The following is a 22,981-nucleotide window of genomic DNA, read 5'->3' on the forward strand; positions in this document are numbered from 1 at the left end:
AACAGTTCTGTATTTATTATAACACTTTTGAAGATTAATATTTACATTATTACTAATACTACTGTTACTATCACCGGAATTTTCAATTGTGGCGTCCAAAAACCTTTGTCAAGAAAAAAAAAATCTGTATATTTAGAGCAGCTTGGTTTTCTTATAAAACAATTTATATAACGTTAATCATCAGTTTTCAATCGTGTCAACACTTATTAAAAATGTTCTGTATATTTAGTGGCTCTGTATATTACACTTTCGAAAATAAGATATTTTCATTATCATTACCAGAGTTTTCAATCATGGGCTCAAACTTTATTAAAAATATTCCATTATATCCTAAAACTTTATGTTTACGTTTGAATGTACTTAATCTTGAATGGTATATTTCAATGTGACTTTTAGACCCAACTCTATATGTAAATACAGGTATAACCCAAATACCTGGAGAAGTGCATTCAAAAACACCACAGAAATCAGAAATCCTCCAAAATAAAATCCTTTATTACAAACACCACACATTCTTTAAACAATGTTCGGAAAAATAAAGGTCCCCCAACCCAAAAACAGCCAAACGCTACAACGACCCGACACGTCACAACTTTCACAATCACGTAACCATTTAAAACAATGTCACATGTGCATTCATAATTTAAAAGAAAAGCCTATGATTACAGGCAAAATCATGAAATGTAGCTGGCCAAACAGAGGAAGAAGAAGAAAAAAATATCATAAACCTAATGATTTACAGCTTGAGACGATGCATCTTTATACATGTCTGAATGGTTAAAATCACTCAAGGACTGCGTGTCCCGTCACTGCATGTTAACAAATATCAGGTCCTCGCATGCGTCGCTTTGGGTTCGTATGTCCCTCTCGAGGGCAGTAGTTTAGGGGGTTTGTTCACAGATTTAAAGTAACTAAACTAAAATAAAAATACACATACTTCAAAAGAAACATGGAAATACACTATTTTGCACAATGTTTAGAGACCACTATTTTGCTTTAGTTCAGGTGTTGGTGATAGGAACCAAAAGAAAAACAAGAACGATAGAATCAGAAAGGATGATGCTCCTTGTTTGGAAGTGATGGTGCAGGACCGCACACAGGAAGGAAGGCAGGTTTATCGATACTGGTAGTTCATACTAGGATCTCCCCGGCCGTACCCTACTGGTCCGCTGTTGAAGGAGGCGGGGTTACCGCCGAAATTCTGGTTGGCTCCGCCCTGCGAACTGTAGTTTGACTGGTTGTTGTAACCTATGAGGCAGACCAATCAGAATTTAGGAAACAGTAAAACACCACAATTTTTTTTCACCCAGACTCACTAATACTGCCGTCACGTGCTATCGGAAATTTCCTGAAGTTGTAATTTAGCTTGTTGTGTTCAAGTGCTTTGTTGTCAGAAAGAATAGGGATCATGGAGGACACCAGGTTTATTCTTGCCTTAATCTTATTAAAACCAAAAGTCCCCCTGTGGTGAAAATCAACCTTTTAATGTTGTTTATGTCTATGTGGTGTTTTTAATATCCTTTAAGACAAGCCATCTACAAATTCATAAGTCAACACCATTGCTGAGTATTTTCTCCTTAAAACTGCAGTGAACCAAAGAGCTGTGTGAGAGGAGGTGTGGCTAATTTGCCTATTCATAGGACCACATATACTAAATGAGGCATAAAAATGTAGCGTCCCATTGGTTGACAACCATATAATCATTCACCTCGCTATCTAGATGGAATTTCAGTCAATTACATGCCATTTTAACGATGTATAAAACATACAATAGGCTTCAAATGGTTATTCATATATGTAAATATGCACTAGTGAATGACAAGTAAAGTAATTTACTGCCCTCATAACTTGGAAACATGGGCATCAAAATTATCTTAGAGTTTCCCAGTAGTAAATACAACTTGATAGGTCGTTCAGGTCCAATTAAATTCTGACTAGGAAGCTCATATTTAAGTTAATTCTGATAGCATGTGAAAGCAGCATAAATCACAATGTTTTCATTACCTTCATAGCTGTAGTCCTGTCCTCCGGTCACCTGTGAGGGGTAAGCAGTGCTGTAGTTGAAGTTTCCTCCTCCTCCACCTTGAGCCGGGCCGAAGTTCTTCTTCTGTCCGAAGCCCTGGCCGTACTGACCAAAGGGAGCCCCTTGTCCTGCTCCGGGTCCTTGAGGCTTGTTGTTTTGGTGCATGGGCGGCTTCTTAATGGGTGGTTTGGGGGTTCCCGTAGGGGAGGTGAAGCCACCGTCACTCTGGTAATACGAGCCAAAACCGCCCGCTCCTCCCGCTGCTCCGACAGAAGACGCGTTTGTGCCTGGACCGGACGCTCCAGGACCCGAGGACACCGATCCGCCATTAGACCCTCCGTTATTATAGAAATCTGAAGCGGAATAACAGTACAAGTTAAACACACTGCTCAGAGGGACATTAATTGTAATTCAGTTCACATCATCAAATCTGAAGGCTTTTACAGAATCATCATTTTATTGGGTTTTAAAGTGTTTAGGTTAAAAACATATTGCTATACAATGCAACTTTGTACAAAATGAACATCCATACAGAGTCATGTTAATGTAACGTTAACAAAAATTAAACTGTGGGATAGGACAATTCTTAACGTTTTGCGTCATTGACTGGATGAACAATGGAGGTTCAATAAAACCACAGACTAATCTGCATTTTCTGGCTTTACGGCAATGGAACGGTCGACGCTGTACTTTTCTTTCCATTCAAGTGCATGCAAATGCGAAATGCAGGAAAAATGCAAGCTTACGCAAAGCCATTTCACTGCTACAAAGTTTGCTGGATTCTGACCTGCGAATTCGTATCACATAAGACAGATATGCAGTAGAAGACTGGCTTGACCTCTGAATTGAACACGAAGCTTAACACTACAGGTTTAAAGCACCGCAGGAAAGTGGAGTAGAATGCATTTAACTGTATTTATTGATATATTTCCATATGTTGAGTTTGTTTTGTTTGAGCGTGAGGTCATTTCACGACATTGCAGTGTTGAAGAAATTCTGTGTGCTCAAAGTCTACGTGGATTTGCACTAATTTTATTTTCTAAAACTTGTTGCGAGTGGTCTGAAAGCAATTGCGCCAATTATAGTATGTATTTGCATATTTTTTTTTTTTGATTGAAATCATTTTCATTCTGCCAAAACATTTTGGCATTCAATCGTAACACCAGCTAAAACTTCCCACAAAAAAAACATCTTTGCTAAACCTGATGCAAATCGATTTTTCAAGAAATATTCAAAGAAACTTTACATGGATATCACAGGTTTGTAAAGTAACTCAAATTTATTGCAAAAAATAAAGTAATCCACAAACATCAATTAAAAAAAAACAAAAATGCAACAAATATACCTGCGTTTGTTCAATGGTTCACAGAATTAAATTCAAAATCTGTGCCAACTCATTCACAAACAATGGATTTCACCACAATTAAAAAAAGAAAAATAAATAAACTTGAAAAAAAAAAACAATTAAAAACATGGCAATGTATAGAAGTTACTTAATTTTTTTGAAAAAAATCCATCGGGAACATTATTCCAGGAAAAACAGCTAAACTGTCGGCAAAAAATGGCTTATACAGTGATTCAAAGCTGCAGTGAAGATACAGTCATGATGAAATGTCAGTCCGCTACTTTTGTGACCATCCGTCAGCCAATCAGACTACTCGACTTCACTGATTGTGGCACAGATAACGTGTCAGATTTCCCATAGCAACTGTAGGCAGAAACTCCCGTTCACATCCACAGTGTTAGTTGATCGGTGGGTGCAGGTTTATTTGAGGTGAGATTGTGGGTGATACTTCACGAGGAAACGAGTTCAAAATGCGGGTAACCAGTGTTTTCCCCCCTCGGTCTCTATTGTTCATTTCACGTTTGTGTGCTTATTGAAAACAGGACGGTTTATGTCGCAAACTCGTGGTAGCCATAGGAGTCTGAGACAAAGTCACCTAAAGGGTGAGACAGAGCAGAGAAGCACAGAATTAGACGTCTTCTGTGTTCGGCATGCCATGACATATGTCACCGGGCATATGTTGTCAATCAGTTATCATTAAGGTCAACGATAGTTTTCTGTGCTTTTTTTTTTTTTTAGATTTCTCTGCTCCGATCACCCTCAAGGCGGCTTTCCTCAGAAAGAGTGGCGTTGGCATGTTGGGAACATTTCGCGTTTTTCGCCGAGGAAAGTTTGCGTCCCATGGCACAACAAAGCAGAGAAATGTAAAATCAAAAAGGAAAATACAATAACGGATACCTACATAAACTCAAAAGACATCATCTAAAAAAATGTCCTAAAAACAACTAGTGTAGCGGTTTTAATACATCCAGGGCTATGTGCACAGATTTCTTTACTTGAGCGAAAATAAAAAATAACTGAGGAAATTAAAATGGCAATAACTTGTGCCATTAATACAAGTCTTATGGCTAGAAACAAATTAATTAGGATATAAAGACAATGGGTATTAAATTAAAATGTAAATAAGTAAAAATCAATGGCCCCAGTGACAAATAGGAAAATACTCACTGTAGCCAGAGTTGTTATTGCCACCATATCCATACGTCCCATATCCACCTGAAAGAGGACAAGAATATGCATGTTCAAATGCAAGTCAACAGGACTTTTGTTTTATTGTCTGCAAAGCAGTTTAGACATAATTTGAGGTGAACTTATGTTCGTAGCACAAACAGTGCAGGATGGGCGTTAAGTAGACACAGAGACCCAAGCATTGATATTCATGATGTATTTCTTTTCACCCTTTAACATGTCTTTAGGAAGCCATTATTTATTTAAAAAAAAAAATGTGTTTAGGCAAAACCTAAACACTGGGGTAAAACTTTTTTTTTTTAAACCGTGCAAAATTGCAACACTGAACTTTTTTTTTTTACCACTAGTTTTTGATAAACTAAGTGAACGTTTTAAATTCATAACTCAAATTAGCACACAAATGTATTTGAAACATTTCAAGCAGTCATGAAAAGTTTAGGAATCTCAATACACGTCTATTTAAATGATGCAATAAATATTCATATCAAAACATTAATGCAATTTATTAATTTGAATAGCACTAAACTAAAAGAAAATTCATCTCGTTATATCAATAAGACAAGACTGAAAAAAAAAGCTGGAATTTCTTTTTTTATATATTATATATAAAAATTTGTACTATTCATTAAATATGCTTCATTGTGTGAGAAAAAAATCTGCCCCCTAATGCCCAGCTTGCATTTTTGAAAATGGTCTCAAATTCATGTACGTTCAAAATTTCAGGGCATATAAACCTTTCCACATTATAGAACATAGAAATAATAATTAAAAAAACTGGACATCAAATACTTTGTAAATAGATAAATGTGTTCCAAAAGTGTTAATTCTGACAGTTGATATTAAAATTGGGTAACACTCTATTTTACAGTGTTACTACTTACCATAGTAATAACAGTAAATTATGCATAATTACATGCAACTAACCCTCAACCAAATCCTAATCCTACCCTAACTCTATAGTAAGTACATGTGGTTGCTTAATATTACTCAGTACTTAAATATATAATTACATTGTAACAATGACACCTTAAAATAAAGTGTAACCTAAAATTGTTGAGAGTGACAGCTACTGGGGTGTAGATTTGAGCAATTTTGAGTGAAAATTAGGTATTTGTTTTATACAAACGTTGCAATTCTGCTACACTGGGTCTTATAAGGTTTGTCCAAATCCTTAAAACTAAGTGATGCTTGCAGACAGCACTGGTGTACCTTGATTGAATCCTCCGCCATTGTTAAATCCACGGCCGCGGCCCCTGCCACGTCCTCTCCCTCTGCCCCTGGGATTGGCCATCATGTCAGCAGGAGGCCCACTCACCATCCCAAATCCAGTGGGGTGCTGCAGCCACCAAATCAGACCATTAAAGAGAGAATATATAAGAGAGGAGATTTCAATGTCACTGAACACAGAATAACAACGATGTACCATTGGAGCCATTTTCTTTTTTTTGTTTGCCTCTGAGTTGGAGCCCTCTGGGAAGAGCTTCTCCAGGGCTGCCAGTGCGGCGTAGGCCTTCGCCACCTTTTTATTGGACCCGGTACCCTGAAACTTCTGTCCGTCGATCTCCACCTGGAGGCAGGAATCAAAAACAGAAGGCATGGATATTTTATCGGTCTAGAATAAATACTGTGAATCTGCGATGTGAAATCGACCTTAGAAAGCAAGCGACAGGCAAACTACAATGCATCTCTGCCGACGTGCCCTCACCTCCATGACGAAGCGTTTGTCGTGGCTTCCACCGGTCTCAGAGATGAGCTCGTACTTCAGTCCTCTGCGTTTTTCATTGAGCTCCATGACAGGGTTCTTTCCATGCTTTGTAAGGATGGGCCCCTGCTGCCGAGCGCTCTGAGAGAGCAAAGAAGAAACAAGCTCTTATAATACCCAACAACACACAACACTGGAGGTTTGATGTGACTAACCAGTCCAAATTAAATCATAATGAAGTTTAATTAGCACTTTCCTTCATGAATAACATGACGATTAAAGTAAATTATTCAATTTAAAAGCTTTTGCTCTTAAATACAGTAAAAACAGTAATGACAAAACATTCTTTGAACAGAAAGTTCAAAAGAGCAGCATTTATTATAAGTGTCTTTACGGTCACTTTGTTCGAAAGTGGTGTGTGTGCGCGCTTCTCAACAGCATTTTAATATAGAACGGTAATTAAACTGACTACCTGTGCATTAAACAGTTTTATTGCACACCTTCCAGCCAATCAGAATAGAGTATTCAGACAGACCATGGTATAAAATTGCTTGGTCATTATTAGGCTAATCATTTTCCAAAAATAAAATGTAGTGCAATCTGTAGTAATTACAAACTTGTCCTTATAAGCCATTATCTGGGTTCATGTTATAAAGATGATCTTAAATACCTCATCAGTGGGGCTTTCTGAGGTTGGCACCGTTTCTGGCTCCATTTGGGTCACTGGGGGCAAAGTCTCCTGTGTGGTCACTGGCTCCTCCTGTTTCACCTGTTCAGCTACTTTTTGCTCCACTCCCGTTGGCAGACCCATATCTTGCAAGACCTGGAGAAGGAATTAAAAAACAAAATTCAGTTTCTGCTAGGTCTGTAAAAAGAAAAAGAAAAAAAAAAGAGAAGAAAACTACAGATTTTATTTTTTCAATATGATTAATATTTCTGTTGAGAAGGAAAGTCATTATTACATTTGAAAGATTCTGAATCATTAAGAAATAATGTAGCTTCTATGGCAAAAAAGAAAGAAAAGTGTTTCAGACCAAGTCAAATAATTCATCAGTCTCTTACTTTGACAGCTACGTGTAGTTTAGCAGTGCGTTTAGAGGGACCAGAAGCTTCAAAGTTCTTCCCGTCTACCTCTACAGCCATGGTGAACACCGGCACATGGACAGGCCCGGTCTGAGAGATGAGTTTGTACTGCAGACCCGGCTTCAGCTGGTTCAGACGCATCAGGGCATTCATGGCCTGTGGCGGCTCTGCCTTCTCCTCTGGAGCTGAACAGCAGAATACAAAAGTTAAGTGTTTTGTGCAATGTGTGCAAAACTCCACCACAAGCCAATTATGAACATATGAAGAACATTTACATTTCTTTTGCAATTTCTTCTTCTTCTTGTTTGGATTCTTCTCATCAGTGGACTCCTCCTCCTCCATGGGGCGTTTCATTGGAGGAACATAGGTTGTGCTGGGTGGGATTTGAACTATGCGGATAAGACACAAACCAAAAAAAATCAAGTTTCACACAAAAACATCCATCAAGTAATGAAAAATATCCACCGCTCCACACTCCATCTTACCCGTGTAGTCAATAGGAGTGTCACTCCGAGGTTTTCTGGGCATTTTTGAAGGAAGCGGATCCATTCCAAGTACTTTGTGCAGCTGTCCAAAAGCTGAAAGCCTTAAGGCATGCTGTCAATCAAAAAGACGACAAACGTCACCCATGGAGCTCAAATGAGATCTCTAAACAAATAAATGCAAAAATGTAGTAAAAAAAAAAAGCTGAATAATTTATTGACAAACCTGAGCACTCTGAGTGACGTCCTCCCGCTGCTGGCGATCCATGTGACTGATGGCATCTGTTGCTTCCTTTTCACAAGGGTCACAAATGCCTGAACCATCTGAAAGCAGACAAAATTTCAAAAGCATTTTTGTAGTATGCTATACTTCTCAATCATTCATTACGATGACTGGTTAATACAGCAACAGTAACCAGTAAATGTCACAGCTAAAGGGGTTGAATGGATTCAAAATGGTCTCTTATACTGCATTACTGCCATCCGCAGACAGACACCGTTTTTGGAATCTATTTTAGATGTTAAGATTTCAATTCTTACCAGCCATGAGGATTCCAGATGCGAGACACTCAAGAACTCTGCGGAGAGCTTCTCCTGCTCCCATTGGCCGATTCCCAGTGCCAATCGCCTTCTCGCACAGCAGTTCTAAGGGCTTCAAGAAACAAGAGCAGCATTACATGGATGCCAACATATGAATGAAAGGTTTGCTTATTATATTCATATCAAGGAAAAAAAGACCAACGCTTAGAGCTAAAATTGAGATAATTAATTCTGAAATTGTCAATTACAATACACATTTACATGGAAAAATATAATATCCATGTGAATTGTAATGAAATAAATTCATCAAAATTATTTGGTAGGTCACATAACTACATAGCGAACGTAGGACGTTCAGATTACACATTATAGAACATACTTTTAGCGGTCGTGAAGTAATTACTTATTCAAAACATTTAACAACTAGAATTAGAATGAACACCCATTTTCTATTATGCAGCGCTGTTTTGCACCACAATGGAAACGATGCATAAATTTACAGTTAAGCTTAAGCTGCAGTTTAAAAACATTGGTCATCCCTATGTTCTCGGGTTGTTTTCGTACTTACCCATCCTCGCAAAGGGGCCCAGGTGGGAACACGAGCACAGAGGTCCCTAAGGATACGGATGACGATCACACAGGAGCGGAGCCCATTAGCCCTGGCCTAGAGACAAAAGCAGGAGGGATACAATCCACTGGTTTATCTCATGGACTCAATGTGGCACAACACCAAAGCAATAAACAAACAAACAAAAGGGGTGAGATTTGCCGATACTGAATAAGGTGTCGATAAGCATTAATGTAAAGAAGGTGACGAATGATTAAGAGGTACACCAAAAAAAAAAGCATATTACTCAGTTGAGAAGCTACATATATGACAGATATTAAGAGAGCAGATTAAATACATTATGCTGAAGAGATGAAGAACACAACAGAGCTCGTGTTTGAGGCTGGCCTTCTGATTAGATATTAAATACGAGTTGACAGAAGTGAGAATGTTCTAGAGGATCTGGGAAATGCAGCTGCATTTTTAAAGCACTGCAGGGCATCAATGAAAGCATGGATACGCAAAAAATGGCGGAAAAGGTGCAATATTCCTTTTGGCATGAAAAAAGCTGACAAAGCCAAAACAATGTGAGATATTTGCAGGGTATTGCAGTAAAACATCTCTCGCTTATAATAATGTTCCAAGTTCAATAAAAGCTTAGCAGGCAACATTTGTGGCATAACACCTCAAGCTTGTTTATCAAAGGGAACGACAGCATATCACAAATCACTGTTTATTATTTGATGTGTAAAGTTATAAAAGTAACTTATTTTTTGATTATCTAGTGCTTTATGGATATTTATATTCACATTCAAATGTTTGGGGTCAGTAAGACTTAAAAAGAAGTCTCCTATGCTCACCAAGGCTGTATTTATTTGATATAAATGCAGTAAAAACAGTAATACTGAAAAGTAATACTATTAAAGTAATACTTTTTTTATATTATTCCTGCAATTATTTATTATCTATGTTGGTAATGTTGATTATTATCTATGTTGATAGTACATTCGTACTGTTTAATTTTTTTGGAAACCATGATAGACTTGATCATCCCGTTCTGGTTTTCCTTGCATCTCATGGTTTTCTCCGACAAGTCAAGTGTCAAACGGTGCGGCTGGCTTCAGAAATATTGCACCCGACATTTGCATTAAAATATTTACACTTAAAATTAAGGTGATCAAAAACATGAAGTATTAAACTGGACCGTAAAAGTGGCAGTTGATGACATGTAAAAAGGGCAATGAACAGTTTATCGAGGTGATAGTAAACTTAGTTAAATTAGCCAGGCAGAAGTCAGACAGCATTGACAAAGATGTCCTTGGCAACGCAACTCAAACCTAACCAGCAAGAATGTGACATTTTACCAGAGGCAAATACACTCCCATAAATAAAATCTACACAGATACACCGAAAAGAAATTCACACAAACAACTGAAAAATAAAATACAGCATGAAATAAGGTTAACACATATACAAAATTAAAAACAAACTCAACTACTAGAAGACAAATAAAGACAAGATGCAAACCTGGAACCACTTGGCGTGGCGGAGGGACGCCAAGGCAGTCAGGCATTTCTGCCTGTCCAGTACATCCGGGGGATCGTTGACTGATAGCGTTTCTATTGGCAGGTGGAATAAGAAGACAAGGTACAGTTTGACCAAGGGGTTTTTCTGTCTCACGGCCAGGGGGGAGGAGGCAGATGACCCCTACCAAAGGCAGTGGAGGGGAGAGGACGGGGAACCCCCCCCAAACAAAAGCAACCCTTCCTGTGCAAGTACACAACAGCAAGGACAGAAACCTACAAGTGGGCGGAGCATTCGGCTCTGTTCCAAACCCAAGTGAGGCGACACTTGACAATAAAATGGATTAATCTAGCCGTTTCCTACCTTGACTTTTTATAAAAGCATAATCATTTTAAATATGTTTTACATATAATAAGACAAAAAAGGCATTTCGATTAGTAGGCTAGAGGTCGTTAAAATCAAATTATTTTCAATTTAAAGCATTCTAGCTTATTCGAATACGTGCAAGTACCAAAATATACAGTACTCAGAAATATTGTTCAAGACGGAACCATTTTAACGATAATGGATAAAATAAATATTTGTATATAAAATTACACTTTATGTGATCATCACATTTTAAATAAAATATTTAACTGAGCTCGCCATAAAACCATCATATCGCTTTGGATAAAAGCATCTGTCAAAATGCATAAATGTATGCAAAGTTCTGGAATAGCCTTAACCACAAAAGATTTTGACAGCAATTTCCTGCCAACTGACTGAAACAGTCTTCACCTGTAGATGGCGTCTAGGTAGGCAGCTCACTATGATTTGGAACAGAACCCCTGCAGCTGTATTTTGAGGCATGAAGGTGCACAGTGAGTGAGTGTTGTTGGGAGGTTCTTGTCTGGCTAAATATAATATATGTATCAGTGAAAACTGAGGTCATTTGTGTGATGGTGTGACATGGGGGAACCCCTCCCCCTCGCCCCCTTGTTTGTTTTTCTGGGTGCACTGCCTTGCCCCTTCCGAGACAGAGAGCGTCCAGTTGGTCAAAGGTCCAGCGTCCCTAAAATTGACAAACTAGAAGGCTTGACAGAGAGAATCAGATTTTGAACCACAGGCAGCAGTAGTCAGATACACAAGAGGTATGATTAAAACGAGTCCACACTGCAGCAAAACTGATGGCTTGTGATGGTCAAAGGCAGGCGTCACTAATCATGGGGTCACAGATAGGGCTAGGCTTTGAGTTCAGCTTCAAAATTGCTCCCAATTGACCCTTCGCTAAGCCCCGCCACCCTTGGTTATGGTTGCTCTCTTTCGAAAGAACCAATTTGAGATTTGGGCTTGTTTTTTTTCCAGTAAAATGTGCTCAAAGTGGTAAAACTTGATTGCAAGGATTGGATTAAACTGTGAAATGATCTGTCATGTCGTTAGCCTCATAGCATAATTGCCTAAGTAATATTTAGAAAAGGGCAACTTAAGCAATTATGCTATGAGGCTAACGATGTGTCTTTAAAGACATTTACAGTAAAATAACTTTAAAAAAAGCAAAAATTCCAAAAGAAAAGAGAGAAGCTTCTTTTTAAAGTGATTGTAGGCTGACTAAACTGTTTATATCGCCTCTCTAACAACTAGAATAGATCATAAACATGGCATTCAGTAATTAACATTAAGCTAGGCACAAATGAAGGCATTAACCCTAATGTTTTAGGTTTTAATTTAGGACAAACCAAGTCCAATGCACTTGTCAATTTAAAAGATTGAGCAACAACATTTTACCATAGTTTGTTGGATAAAATCATACAGAAATTTTGCAAACAGACAGAACTTCTATGGACAAACATCAGAAAAGACCAGAAACTTGTCTGATAAAATGGAGAACGGCTAAAGCAGCTAAGATTGGACTGCAAAGCAGGGTTTAGCGAAAGGTCAATGGTTTTATCTCACCGAAACAGGTTTTTATTTCGGTATCTTCCCTGTCCAACACTGTAGCCCTGAAAAAGCTCTTTACTAGACTTAAGTCTGCCCACGATGCACTAAACTACAGATTCGTTGAGATACTGTGACCATATATTATCAGGCTGTATTTTATTGAGTCTAATCTTTTTGTTACATTTTGTCCTAATGTCTAGCATTATCTATAACCCTCCTGCCCTCCGTCCAGTCTCTGTCAACAAGACCTGGTAAACAAACCAGAGCTCGACAATACTTCTGCTTCTCATTTTTGCTGCAATGCAAACTGTTCCATTTCTTCTCCATTATATGAACACATGCAAACAACAAGGTTTGTGATTTTGTTTCTTAATTCTCAGTAAGCCTTCAGTAAACTCTCCTGGAACTGGGTCTTATTTAAAGCTTTACCCATCACTTATGTTACTGTATATTGGGCCGTCAACACTTCAACATCATGCTGCATGGAACCGTGAGACTTCAGGTGGCAGTAAACATAACAATCTGTGTCACATGACTAGCCTGTACACAACATCCCCAAGCTTCATTGAAGGCCCAATAAACAATATCCCTGCCTGAGTCCATCCCATCTGCATTTGCTGTTTCTGGGGTCGTGGGGGTGGTTAGAGGAACCATAAGGCACGTGATTTCAAACCTACCCCCGGCAGCCTGCTTCTCAGCCTCCTCCCTCACGAGGGGTGACGTCAGGTGAATGGTGAGGGTCAGCGGTGGCTCTTTAGAGTTTTTGATGGCAATGGTGGCATCACGGATACAAGGTTTAATGTCATATTTTTCCTCTGTGATGAGCTGCAGGACAGATCACATGATCAGGTTTCCACATGATTTATACATCCTGCCTTTTTAGACAATGATGTTAAGATTACAGGTGCAAGTATACCTTAAGCTGCACAGCGAGGTTCTCTGCCACTTTCTTCAGCAGGGTGATGGTGGGTTTGTCTTTGCACAACAGCACGAGCTCCAGGTCAAGATCTCCCTTCAGCAGGAGACCTTTAGCTACTAGACCCACACGCATGACTCCACGCAGGGAACGCGTGGGCTGATCCATGGACTTTGGTTCACTGGAGGACAAAATAAGGAGTTACATGAGAGATACTAACTCACACCAATAACTAATCATACAGTCACAACAGAGAAGATGAAATTAAGGGATCACTGACGTCTCCTTCTCGCCGTCTCCATCGGACTCCAAGGTGATCACTTTGGTATTTCCTTTCTCCTGATCGTCCAGCCAATCAGAGACAGCCTTGAGGGCACGTTCGGTGTGAGACACCATGTTCTGCACCCCCTCCAGCTCCTCCTGGGTGGGATAGATGGCCGAGTGCTTAGCCATCACATGACGGTCATCATTCACAAAGATGCGCATGGAGCGATGACGAAGAGGAGGAGGCTTCATGGAAACAAAGACAGAAAAACAAATATACATTACATTAATTTATATACATATATACATTAATATATACGCACGTTACATAAACAATACACCAATTTAAACCAAAAGGTTGGGCACATATACTACGCATTTTTTTTTAAACAAATGAATACTATAGCCATTTTTCCACAGTTAGGCTCAATGGTTCTAAGAACAGTAAGGAATGGTTCCAGTTATATTTCCACTTGAGCCTGGTACAGAACAGTACGATTACAAACTCTTATCTGCCCAGATTTCTCAGCGCTGTTGGCTAACTGTGCTCATAGAGCGCATCTGTTGTCTGGCTACTCGTTTTCTCTGTAGTCGGCTAAGCATGGTTTTTGAGCAACGTAAACAAATTAATTATAAAAGTAAAATAAATATTTGATCATCCTCCATAACGCGATCTCTATTTACATCTCATATACTCTGAAAACTCTCGCTTTACTAAGGCAACAACTGATGCATTTCTATTACATTCAAAAGAGCTCCGTTACCAGGCTCACAGTGGAAAATGAGACCATGTCCGTACTGGCAGAGCCGGACCGCCACGGAATGGTTAAGCAAAGAGAACAGTTTGGCCCGACGGTGCTAAAGCGGGTATTTATTCAGCAAGGATGCATTAAATTGATCAAAAGTGACAGTAAAAAGAATTAGATATTAGAATGATTTCTGAAGGATCATATGACACTGAAGACTGGAGTAATGATGCTGAAAATTCAGCTTTATCATCACAGGAATAAATTACATTTAAAATATATTTGTATTTAAGTTATTACAAATCATAATTTTACAAAAAATAGTGTTCTTACTAAAAAAATTTTAATCAAATACAGCCTTTGACCATAAGAGATTTCAAAAAAACTTTCTTCTCAACATTAATAGCCTAAACATACTTCAAATTTCCTATATAATTTCCCTAAATAGCGTGGATGTGCTGTGTATTTTCTGGCATATTATTACTATTATTTCTTAGTTCTAGATAGTGTTAATTAGCTTTAGTGAACTTTGCAATTATTGAGAGACTTCAATCAGCAAACAGACATGCATTCATAGAATGTAGAAGCATTGAAATATGTATACTTTACCATGATGGGTACAAAGTAGTTCTTCAGTTTGGCAGTGTTGGTCTAAATGTGGCAGAGAAATGCTGTTCCAGTTGGTCTGTAATGAAAAACAATCAGTTTTCATTATTCAATATACATTATAATCAGCTGAAACCTGATTGGTAAAATTCTTTCACAGCTATTTTAAAGACCGTTTCAATCAAAATATGGTACAAAATAGTCATGTTTACATTTGTTAAACACAGGAGGCAGTTCCCACGATACAAAACAGTGTCTGTAATTGTCTTGGTTAACATTAAAGCAAAAATTCAAAAGAGATATAAAGTGCACAAACCCCGTAAGAGCAATTCTGATTTCAGAATCAGCAAAAATCAAGGCCTAGGCTAACCCATAAAATCCTTCTGTGTGCATCCTTGCCAATGTTCACAGAGCATCACATATTCAGATCTCCTCGGAGACAGTGACTCAATACAACCCATAATATCATCCAGGTCTAAGAGATGCAGCACAACCAGCTCAGAAACTGAAACCCCTTTTTATTCACCAGACTGAAAACTGATATACAATTAAAACATATGACTGACGTGACTTCCTGATGCCATTATATCTCAAAAGAACGAGATTTTTGCATTTCCTGAAACCTCAAACTCATTTCCTGCTATTGTCTACATGCTTGTCGCACAAGTGCCATTCTCACCCTTTTATCTGGGCAGAATGTTTTTGTCATTCATAGCTCCTTGAATTGCCAGTAAATGTTTGTTGATCTCTCAATTCACAAGTGAACCATTTCACTTCTGCAACTTCTAACTAGACTGTTATTATTGGTATAAAACCATCTGAAATTTACCATCCGAAAATGTAAAAGGCAGCAGTGTATTTGCATGTTAAAGACCCAATTTATACTGTGAAAAAATATATATAATTGAGTAAAAAAAATATTTAGTTCCTACTATGGTACATTTTTTATTTACTACAGTGCTGTGCGGTTATGTATTATTTATTTATTTCATTTTTATTATTGGTTTTAATCAAAATATTGATTATCAATATATAACATTTTCCTGCCCGATCTTTTTCTCTCTTTAAAAATTGTTCACAGATCCCCTAGCACTCCCTCAAGGCCCGCTGACCCCAGTTTGAAAACCTTTGCATTATATTAAAGTAACAAAAATACCAATACATATAATAAAAAAAAGCTTGGATTGTGCACTAGTAGTGAGACTGATTTCCCCAAATATTACAATAAAGCGTAGAAAATGACCTGAGCATTGATGTGAAAAGAATGAGAAAAATGTGTAATTATTAGACTTAAACGATCATTTCACTGTACTACTTAAAATAAATATTATTGCTTCATTGCTATGAAGACTTTAATTTGGAATGATGCGTCTATATTATATCAAACAAGCACTTGTTGACGCCCAAACAAACCCCGTAACTCTAAAATCTAAAAACAGATCAGTAAAAATATGATAAATAAAAAAGAAAAAAACATCTCTTACATACTCAATGTACGCACAGTGAAATTGTATCAAAATGAACACACCAATGGAAGTAAACAGGGAAAACGCAGTATACATCACAGATGTGTGCGGCCATTTTAATGCAGCCAAACAATGGGGACCGGTGTGCTCAAACATCTACCGTCGTTTAAGAAATCCACTGGTCTTTAAGGTGTCATTCCTGATGGTAAAATTACGATTTGCACGAAAATCTAGCTATTGACGCCACAACGTGCTTTCTAAGCAAGATACGCATTTGGGTTTGAGACACGGCCAGAGATTCGAGATACCGAATGAGATAAAATGGTCGTGACCCTCCCCCAAAACACCCAAAAAACTAATTTAACTTTGCCAGAATGCTCATTTAACTACACAATGAGACAAAATAGAAGACTACTTTATACATTAAGGCGTAAATGTAAGGCAAAATAATCACGTAATGCTCAATTCTCGCTGTTTTTATCAAACTCATGAAGAGCTAGCGTGCTAACTGCTAGCCGTAGCCGTTTGCTGAACAAATAAATACATTTTCACTGCATTTAAGTGTTGAAACAACACATTCAGAGCAAATAAGAATTATTAGATCGGGATTATTTGCAGCTAAATCATTTTAAACCAAGTAATGTTTAAGAATATTTATGTTCATATCTACTCACCAATGCCGCGACAAAGATGCGCCCGTCCACTATTCTGCAGCTGAAGAGAATCAGCGTGCTCTAAGCTGGAACAGAGACACGTGATCTCAGTGAACCAATAAGATCATCCCGTCAGTGACAGACGGGAATGAATGGAGAGGGCGTGGTTTTGTCATTCAAACTAGCGACATTGAATCTGTTTCTTTCTTTCTTTCTTGTTAAATACAGTCAACTTGGATGTTTAAGTCATTTCAAACTAACTTACATTAAAATGACTTGAACAAATGAGTTGAATCTTGTATAACTTTGCTGACGAGTTAAAGCAATGTGAAATTATACAGTATGTTGTCATAACTTATTGATCATATCATTTGTATACAGTGTAGTAGAAATAGAAGTGCAACATACATAGAGACAGAAAGAACAAGTGAACCTTTATTGGTCGAAATAATATTCGATAGCTTTTAAGACTATTCCATAGCTTTTCAAGATCACAAATATAGCGCAATACACAAATATACAGATAGGTCAGGTCTACAAGAAAATTGAAACGGCCATGCACATGTAAAAGTTCAACTTTTAGGCTGTAGTGATACTTACAGTATTTTTCATTGTTTTAATTTTATATATTGTATGAAATAGAAATAATGAAGTACAACGGACAATACAAAATCCTGTGCAATAACTCTGAAGCAAAAAAAAAAAAAAAGCTTCATGTTCAAAAACATTTTGGTGAAGTCACTATTATCATATAATGATGATTCACCACAAGAGATGGTGCTTGTTTGTCCTGAAAGTAACAATTGCAAACTGACATAAACAGGACCAACACTTATTTTCCTTTGCTCTTGACTTCTGAATCCCCTGCATCATTTCCCCTTTTTATATTTATTTTCCCTTGTAGTTTTACATAGGTGTTTTTGTTTTTTTTACAATAGATATTTGTCATCTTTATAACTTAATATTTCACAAGTTTAATTGACTCACTGGGCTTTATGATTATATCAATCCTTCATATACAATTGAAATGGTAAAATAATGCAGGTGACTTGAGGGCATGTTTGCAGTCTTCACATTCTATAGATCGCAAAAGTAACCAGTGACAACCTACCTTTTCACAACCTTGGTTCCTGAAATATTTCCCCCACTTATTTTCTCCATAGGCCTTCTAGAAATTTCAATCAACACAACAAACTTTGAACTGAAGCAAAAAAAAAAAAAAAAAAAAAAGGTACAAGACTATTCTTTTATGAGGGATTACTCATCACATGAAGCATTTTGAATGATATAAACAAATAATAAAGGTAATATGAAATGATTGGCAATGAGTCATTGATGATGATTTGTGCATGAAAACCCAAAATCTGACAATTAAATGTGTTTTTTTATTGAAATCACAGACTTGTGTCTTCTACAAAAACAACCTCAAAGCTCATGGTAAGTCTGTCTTGAAAGATGTTAGGCTATATTGTTGTTAACGTCCATTTCCTTAGGAGAAAATGAATGGGATTTTTACTTCCAGAACCCCACTGTGCTCAATTATAAAGCTTATTGAAGTGTCTGTGGTTATTCCAGAGCATCACTTTACAACTTCCAGTATGCTGCTCCTTCAATCATCATTCAAGCAGTACAGTAGGATCTTACATCTGCTTTCAGTTACGCTGCACTGCAGCGATTTGGTTCGAACATTTCCATTTTTTTTCCATGTGGTAGAACTCACACTCTTCTGGAATCCCTCCATCAGTTCAGATTAATTGCGTTCTTCACTGAGCTCTGGAAGGAGCTGATCTCCCACCGCCGGAATGTGCTCCCCCTAAGGTCACTGCGGCCAGTGGTTAAGCGGTAGATCTTTCTGAGGACGGCCCGGCGTAGAAGAATATAAACCCAAGGGTCCAGAATCTGGTTCCAGGAGGCCAGGCGCACTCCCATTACCATTAAAGTCTTGTAGGTTTCCAGATCATCCCCCATAGAGCATCTGTACGAGCGGATGACTGACATCAGACTGAAGATCTGTCAGAAAAACAGAGGAAGTTAGTTGTAAACAAAGCAATATATAAAGTCATGCTTATATGACAGCAAAAAACAACCCAGATCAAACATCCTAGAGGACAACTGCATTGCTCAGAGGTAGATAGATAGAACAGTAGATATACAGACAGACAGACAGACAGATAGATAGATAGATAGATAGATAGATAGATAGATAGATAGATAGATAGATAGATAGACAGACAGACAGAACAGTAGATATACAGACGGATAGATAGATAGATCACATCTCTTTGCTTTGCCCTGATAAGTTGTAATGGTCACACTCACCAGCAGAGGGCTCCAGCAGATGCAAGAAGTGACCATAATGCCCACCAGCTGTGCCACCATCTCAATGTCATGCGATTTAGCTGATCTGCGCTGGCACTTCTTCCTGCGGAGACGGGCGATCACCAGCGTCATCACGCTGATGGTGTTACAAATCAGTGCCACGGCCAGCGAGGCCAGTCCCAGTCCAGAAAAGAGCAGCACAAACACCACGTCTGTGAGGGTCGGGGGTGTTTTGTCTGTGATGCTTGTATTGTCTAACACTTTAATGAAGCACCAGGTCCATGGGAACTGGTAGGTATATGAGCCCAGCCGAAAGAAGGGCAGCAGTGCCACTGTTAAAGCCAAAAACCATATCATCACCAGCACCACCTTAGTGCGTGCAGTGCAAACCACGCGGGCATGCAGGAGAGGCCGTGTCACACCCATGCACCGCTCGACCGCCATGCCACACCCGAAAAACAGCGGGCACAGGCCGAAGAACACCATGCTGCCGCCCAGGAAATGGCAGGTGGCATCAGGATGGTTACAAAGTCCCCCGGCAGTGTAGAGGTGCAGAACCAGGGCACCTGGAATAACATGACCGGCAAGGTCCGTTGCCACCAGACAACTGGCAAACAGCAGGAACGTGGCTTTTGAGCGCTTCCGCAGGCGAGCGTATGCTTTAGCCAGGATGATCAGAGCTATGATGTTGGACACGATGCCCAGTGTCATCGACAGGCCCGCTAGCGTGGGGTTGGTTGTGGAGTTCAGGTTTTCCTTGCAGCGCAGCGGTTCCACCATAGTCATCTGCTGGGTCTGATTGCTGAGCGCGTCTGAACAGTTGCAGTGTTTGTTGGCTAACATCTCCAGGCTATGGGACGAGCACCACTGACCTTAGAGACACATAGCTAAAGAGAAAAGAGGAAAGAAGTGTAAAGCTGAGTTTATAAGATGCAAACAAGCTTGGTAACACTTAATTTTAGGTTGATTTATGTTACTACATGTTACTATAAATAACAGTAAATTATGCAGAATTACAAGAAACTAACCCTAAACCAAACGCTAACCATAACTCTATAGATTATAGAAAGTACATGTTAATTAATATTACTCAGCACTTATTTGAGTAAGTAAAATGTAACTATGTCACCATAAAATAAAGGGTTACACTTTATTTTAAGGTGTCATTGTTACAGTGTAATTATATATTTAAATACTGAGTAATAATCATTTCCAACATGTACTTACTATAGGCTTAGGGCAGGATTAGGTTTTGGTTGAGGGTTAATTTTGCATGTAATTATGCATAATATACGCATAATTATTACAATGGCAAGTACATGTAAAATATGTAACAAGGACACTGTAAAATAAAGTGTACCAAATAAAGTATAACCGCATGAGCTTCATTAGCAGACACGCAGCAAACAAAGATGTAAAAATAGTGACGTACTGTTGATTTTGGCCACAAAACTCAGCTATTTGGAACAATTTAATCATTTAACAAGCAAGTGATTACATGCCTTCCTGTTTATGCTTTCTTTTCTTGTTTTTTCCTTATTTACACACAAACATAAATTGAGGGAAGTTATGTCCAGAGGTCTGAAATTATACACTGACACACCTTTTAGAAAACTTTAGTGAATAGGAAAATTGTTTTTCACAATTTCCTCTTTAGGGTACAAAGCAAAAGTGCAGTACAAATTTCAACACTTCTGACCATTCACCACTATAATTTCCAGTAATGACAGCTAAATAATTGTTTGGAGATACAGTGATAGCAAACATATAAGTAATATTTCCCACTGTAAAAACAAATGGTCAGGCTGAGTAAAAATGTGCTTCAACTAGTCTAAACCAATGACCAGTTATCAAAAATATTATTTAATGTCTAAATTAAACTGATTACATTACACCATAGTATTTAAATGAGTCAGACCAGGTAGATTAATATACATATGCTTATATATCAATATCAATATTATATTATATATCAATGCTCGTCTCTATGCTTATTTTAATTTACAAGGAGAAAAAGGAGAGAAATATTTACCATTTGAGACGCGTTTCAGATTATCCGCATCACTCCACCTGAACATCTTATAACATTTAACAACACAGGCGGAAAAATTAAACAAACAGTCCTTGAACCAGTCCTTGAGAATCGAAAGGCGATATCAGGATCCCATCACCCATTTAGTCTGGAGAGTCTTTAATACTTGAGGGGGAAAAACTTATTCCAGTACGAATAAAAGTGTCTTTGTAGTCTTAATAAACATATTCAGTTGTATTAAGAGTGTTGTAGTATCTATAGTCTGAGAAAAGTCCAATGTAAGTGGATGTAAAGTAGACCGAAACACGCAGAGATCCGCGCGATGTGTGGCGTAACCCGCGCGCGCTGCTGTATTTATAGCGCTCAGTGCTCGAGACTCTCTGCTGCGCACCTTAAATAATGAAGCGTCACTGTGTCTCACGGTTTTTGTGGTGTTATGGATGCATGGAACATTTTTTAAGCATAATGAGCGCGTACATTATGTTTACGCATCAAATTTGAGTTGATAACCATATTCTTTTTAGGAAGGCAGCACACTACTTTTTAGGCACCGTTGGCGCCTTGCAGTAGTGTTGGACATCATGACGCTGTCTAGATAGGCAGCTCAAGGTTTTGAGACACCATGGACCTGTCAGTGGAAAATATAGTGTTAAATTAATAAATGGTGTTAAAATGTTCAATCAATAGCATCTCATTTAGGCTACTCATTATAATTTAGGTATAATATCTCGGTGCTTGATTTCCAACCTCATTCAAGGTGACAGAAATAAAATATGAAAAGCAGATTTTAACAGCATTTTAGTTATTCATGAACTGGATCAAAGTCTGACCTCCTGTCAGATAATAATGACAGTCCAATATTTCCAATTAAATGAAAGAATCTTAGATCTGACAGGTCTGGAATATGAAACCAGATTCACGAAACATTCTTATGAGAATAACAATTATTGTATTCCCAAAGTTCTTCTTGAATGCTCTTTTTTTTTTCTTGAGATTGTTCATTATTCTTAAAATGTCTGAAGTCGTAGTAATTTTTTTCTCTTTTTTATGTTTCTAGATGAACCATGGTTTGATTAAAGGCTTTTTAAAAATTCTGAACCAGAAGTGCCTTGGATCTTTTTTTTCCTATAAATACAATTGAAACGCAACCAAAGAGCACCTTGATTACTGAACAAAGGTCCTTCCAACAAGCAGCGCTCCAATATGTTTTCCTTGATTCTCATGAACTTCTTGGAATTTATCTTCAATTTCTTCTATAAGTAGATTTACATGAATCTGGCACCACTGGTTCCACTTAAAGACCCAGAGGGGAGGAGTAGAGGAATAAATGTTAGAGGTACAATTTTTACCATAAAAGAGCAACTCCTCGCAGATTTAAAAACAAATACCAAAGAATGTACACAAAACTTGCACATATAAAGCCAAAAAGTGTCTAATTCTTGAAGATTAAGTCAATCAGGTGAACCTAACAACAGAACTTTCCTTTTTCTCCTGGTACTGACCCTTTTCCCAACTAACCTAATTTGGCACTAAATGGAAAAGCACAGCAAATACCATCCCGTCGCGACTGAAAGGGTTGGTCGCTCTTCCGTCATCTCGTTCAGAGAAATAAATAATCACATGATGTC

At 38.1% G+C, this 22,981-nt stretch overlaps 2 protein-coding genes across 10 annotated transcripts; both read right to left on the minus strand.

Annotated features, from left to right (window-relative positions):
* Positions 1 to 474: 474 nt before the first annotated feature.
* Positions 475 to 17,145, minus strand: ilf3b (interleukin enhancer binding factor 3b; the record flags this gene model as incomplete). 9 transcript variants are annotated; one of them, XM_084406809.1, is made up of 19 exons in its annotated part: positions 475 to 1,248; positions 2,005 to 2,376; positions 4,536 to 4,583; positions 5,766 to 5,892; positions 6,010 to 6,123; positions 6,262 to 6,399; positions 6,929 to 7,081; positions 7,321 to 7,526; positions 7,617 to 7,730; positions 7,827 to 7,938; positions 8,050 to 8,147; positions 8,364 to 8,475; positions 8,932 to 9,027; positions 10,438 to 10,529; positions 13,029 to 13,176; positions 13,268 to 13,448; positions 13,548 to 13,777; positions 14,887 to 14,962; positions 17,024 to 17,145. In XM_084406809.1, 18 exons carry the CDS (start codon positions 14,887 to 14,889, stop codon positions 1,115 to 1,117), a joined length of 2,478 nt encoding a protein of 825 aa, XP_084262935.1. In that variant the 3' UTR covers positions 475 to 1,114. The 9 variants fall into 9 exon arrangements, with proteins under 9 accessions (XP_084262935.1, XP_084262932.1, XP_084262934.1 ...); XM_084406806.1 differs by having other exon boundaries at positions 5,980 to 6,123; XM_084406813.1 differs by lacking the exons at positions 475 to 1,248; positions 2,005 to 2,376 and adding an exon at positions 2,460 to 3,963.
* Positions 17,146 to 17,415: 270 nt separating this feature from the next.
* Positions 17,416 to 21,681, minus strand: ptger1b (prostaglandin E receptor 1b (subtype EP1)). The gene is made up of 3 exons (XM_084395089.1): positions 21,354 to 21,681; positions 19,322 to 20,208; positions 17,416 to 19,012 (listed from the first exon to the last, which is right to left on the minus strand). Exons 2-3 carry the CDS (start codon positions 20,162 to 20,164, stop codon positions 18,743 to 18,745), a joined length of 1,113 nt encoding a protein of 370 aa, XP_084251215.1. The 5' UTR covers positions 20,165 to 20,208; positions 21,354 to 21,681; the 3' UTR covers positions 17,416 to 18,742.
* Positions 21,682 to 22,981: the final 1,300 nt, after the last annotated feature.

Source organism: Rutilus rutilus, assembly GCF_951802725.1.
Source record: "Rutilus rutilus genome assembly, chromosome: 1".
NCBI lineage: Eukaryota > Metazoa > Chordata > Actinopteri > Cypriniformes > Leuciscidae > Rutilus > Rutilus rutilus.

What these genes read in the sequence shown, in the direction of transcription:
- ptger1b (XM_084395089.1), bottom strand. Translation starts at nt 20,164, where the DNA reads ATGTTAGCCAACAAACACTGCAACTGTTCAGACGCGCTCAGCAATCAG. An exon ending in TCTGCTGGAGCCCTCTGCTG is followed by an intron (nt 19,013 to 19,321) that starts GTGAGTGTGACC and finishes TTTTTCTGACAG; the next exon opens with ATCTTCAGTCTGATGTCAGT.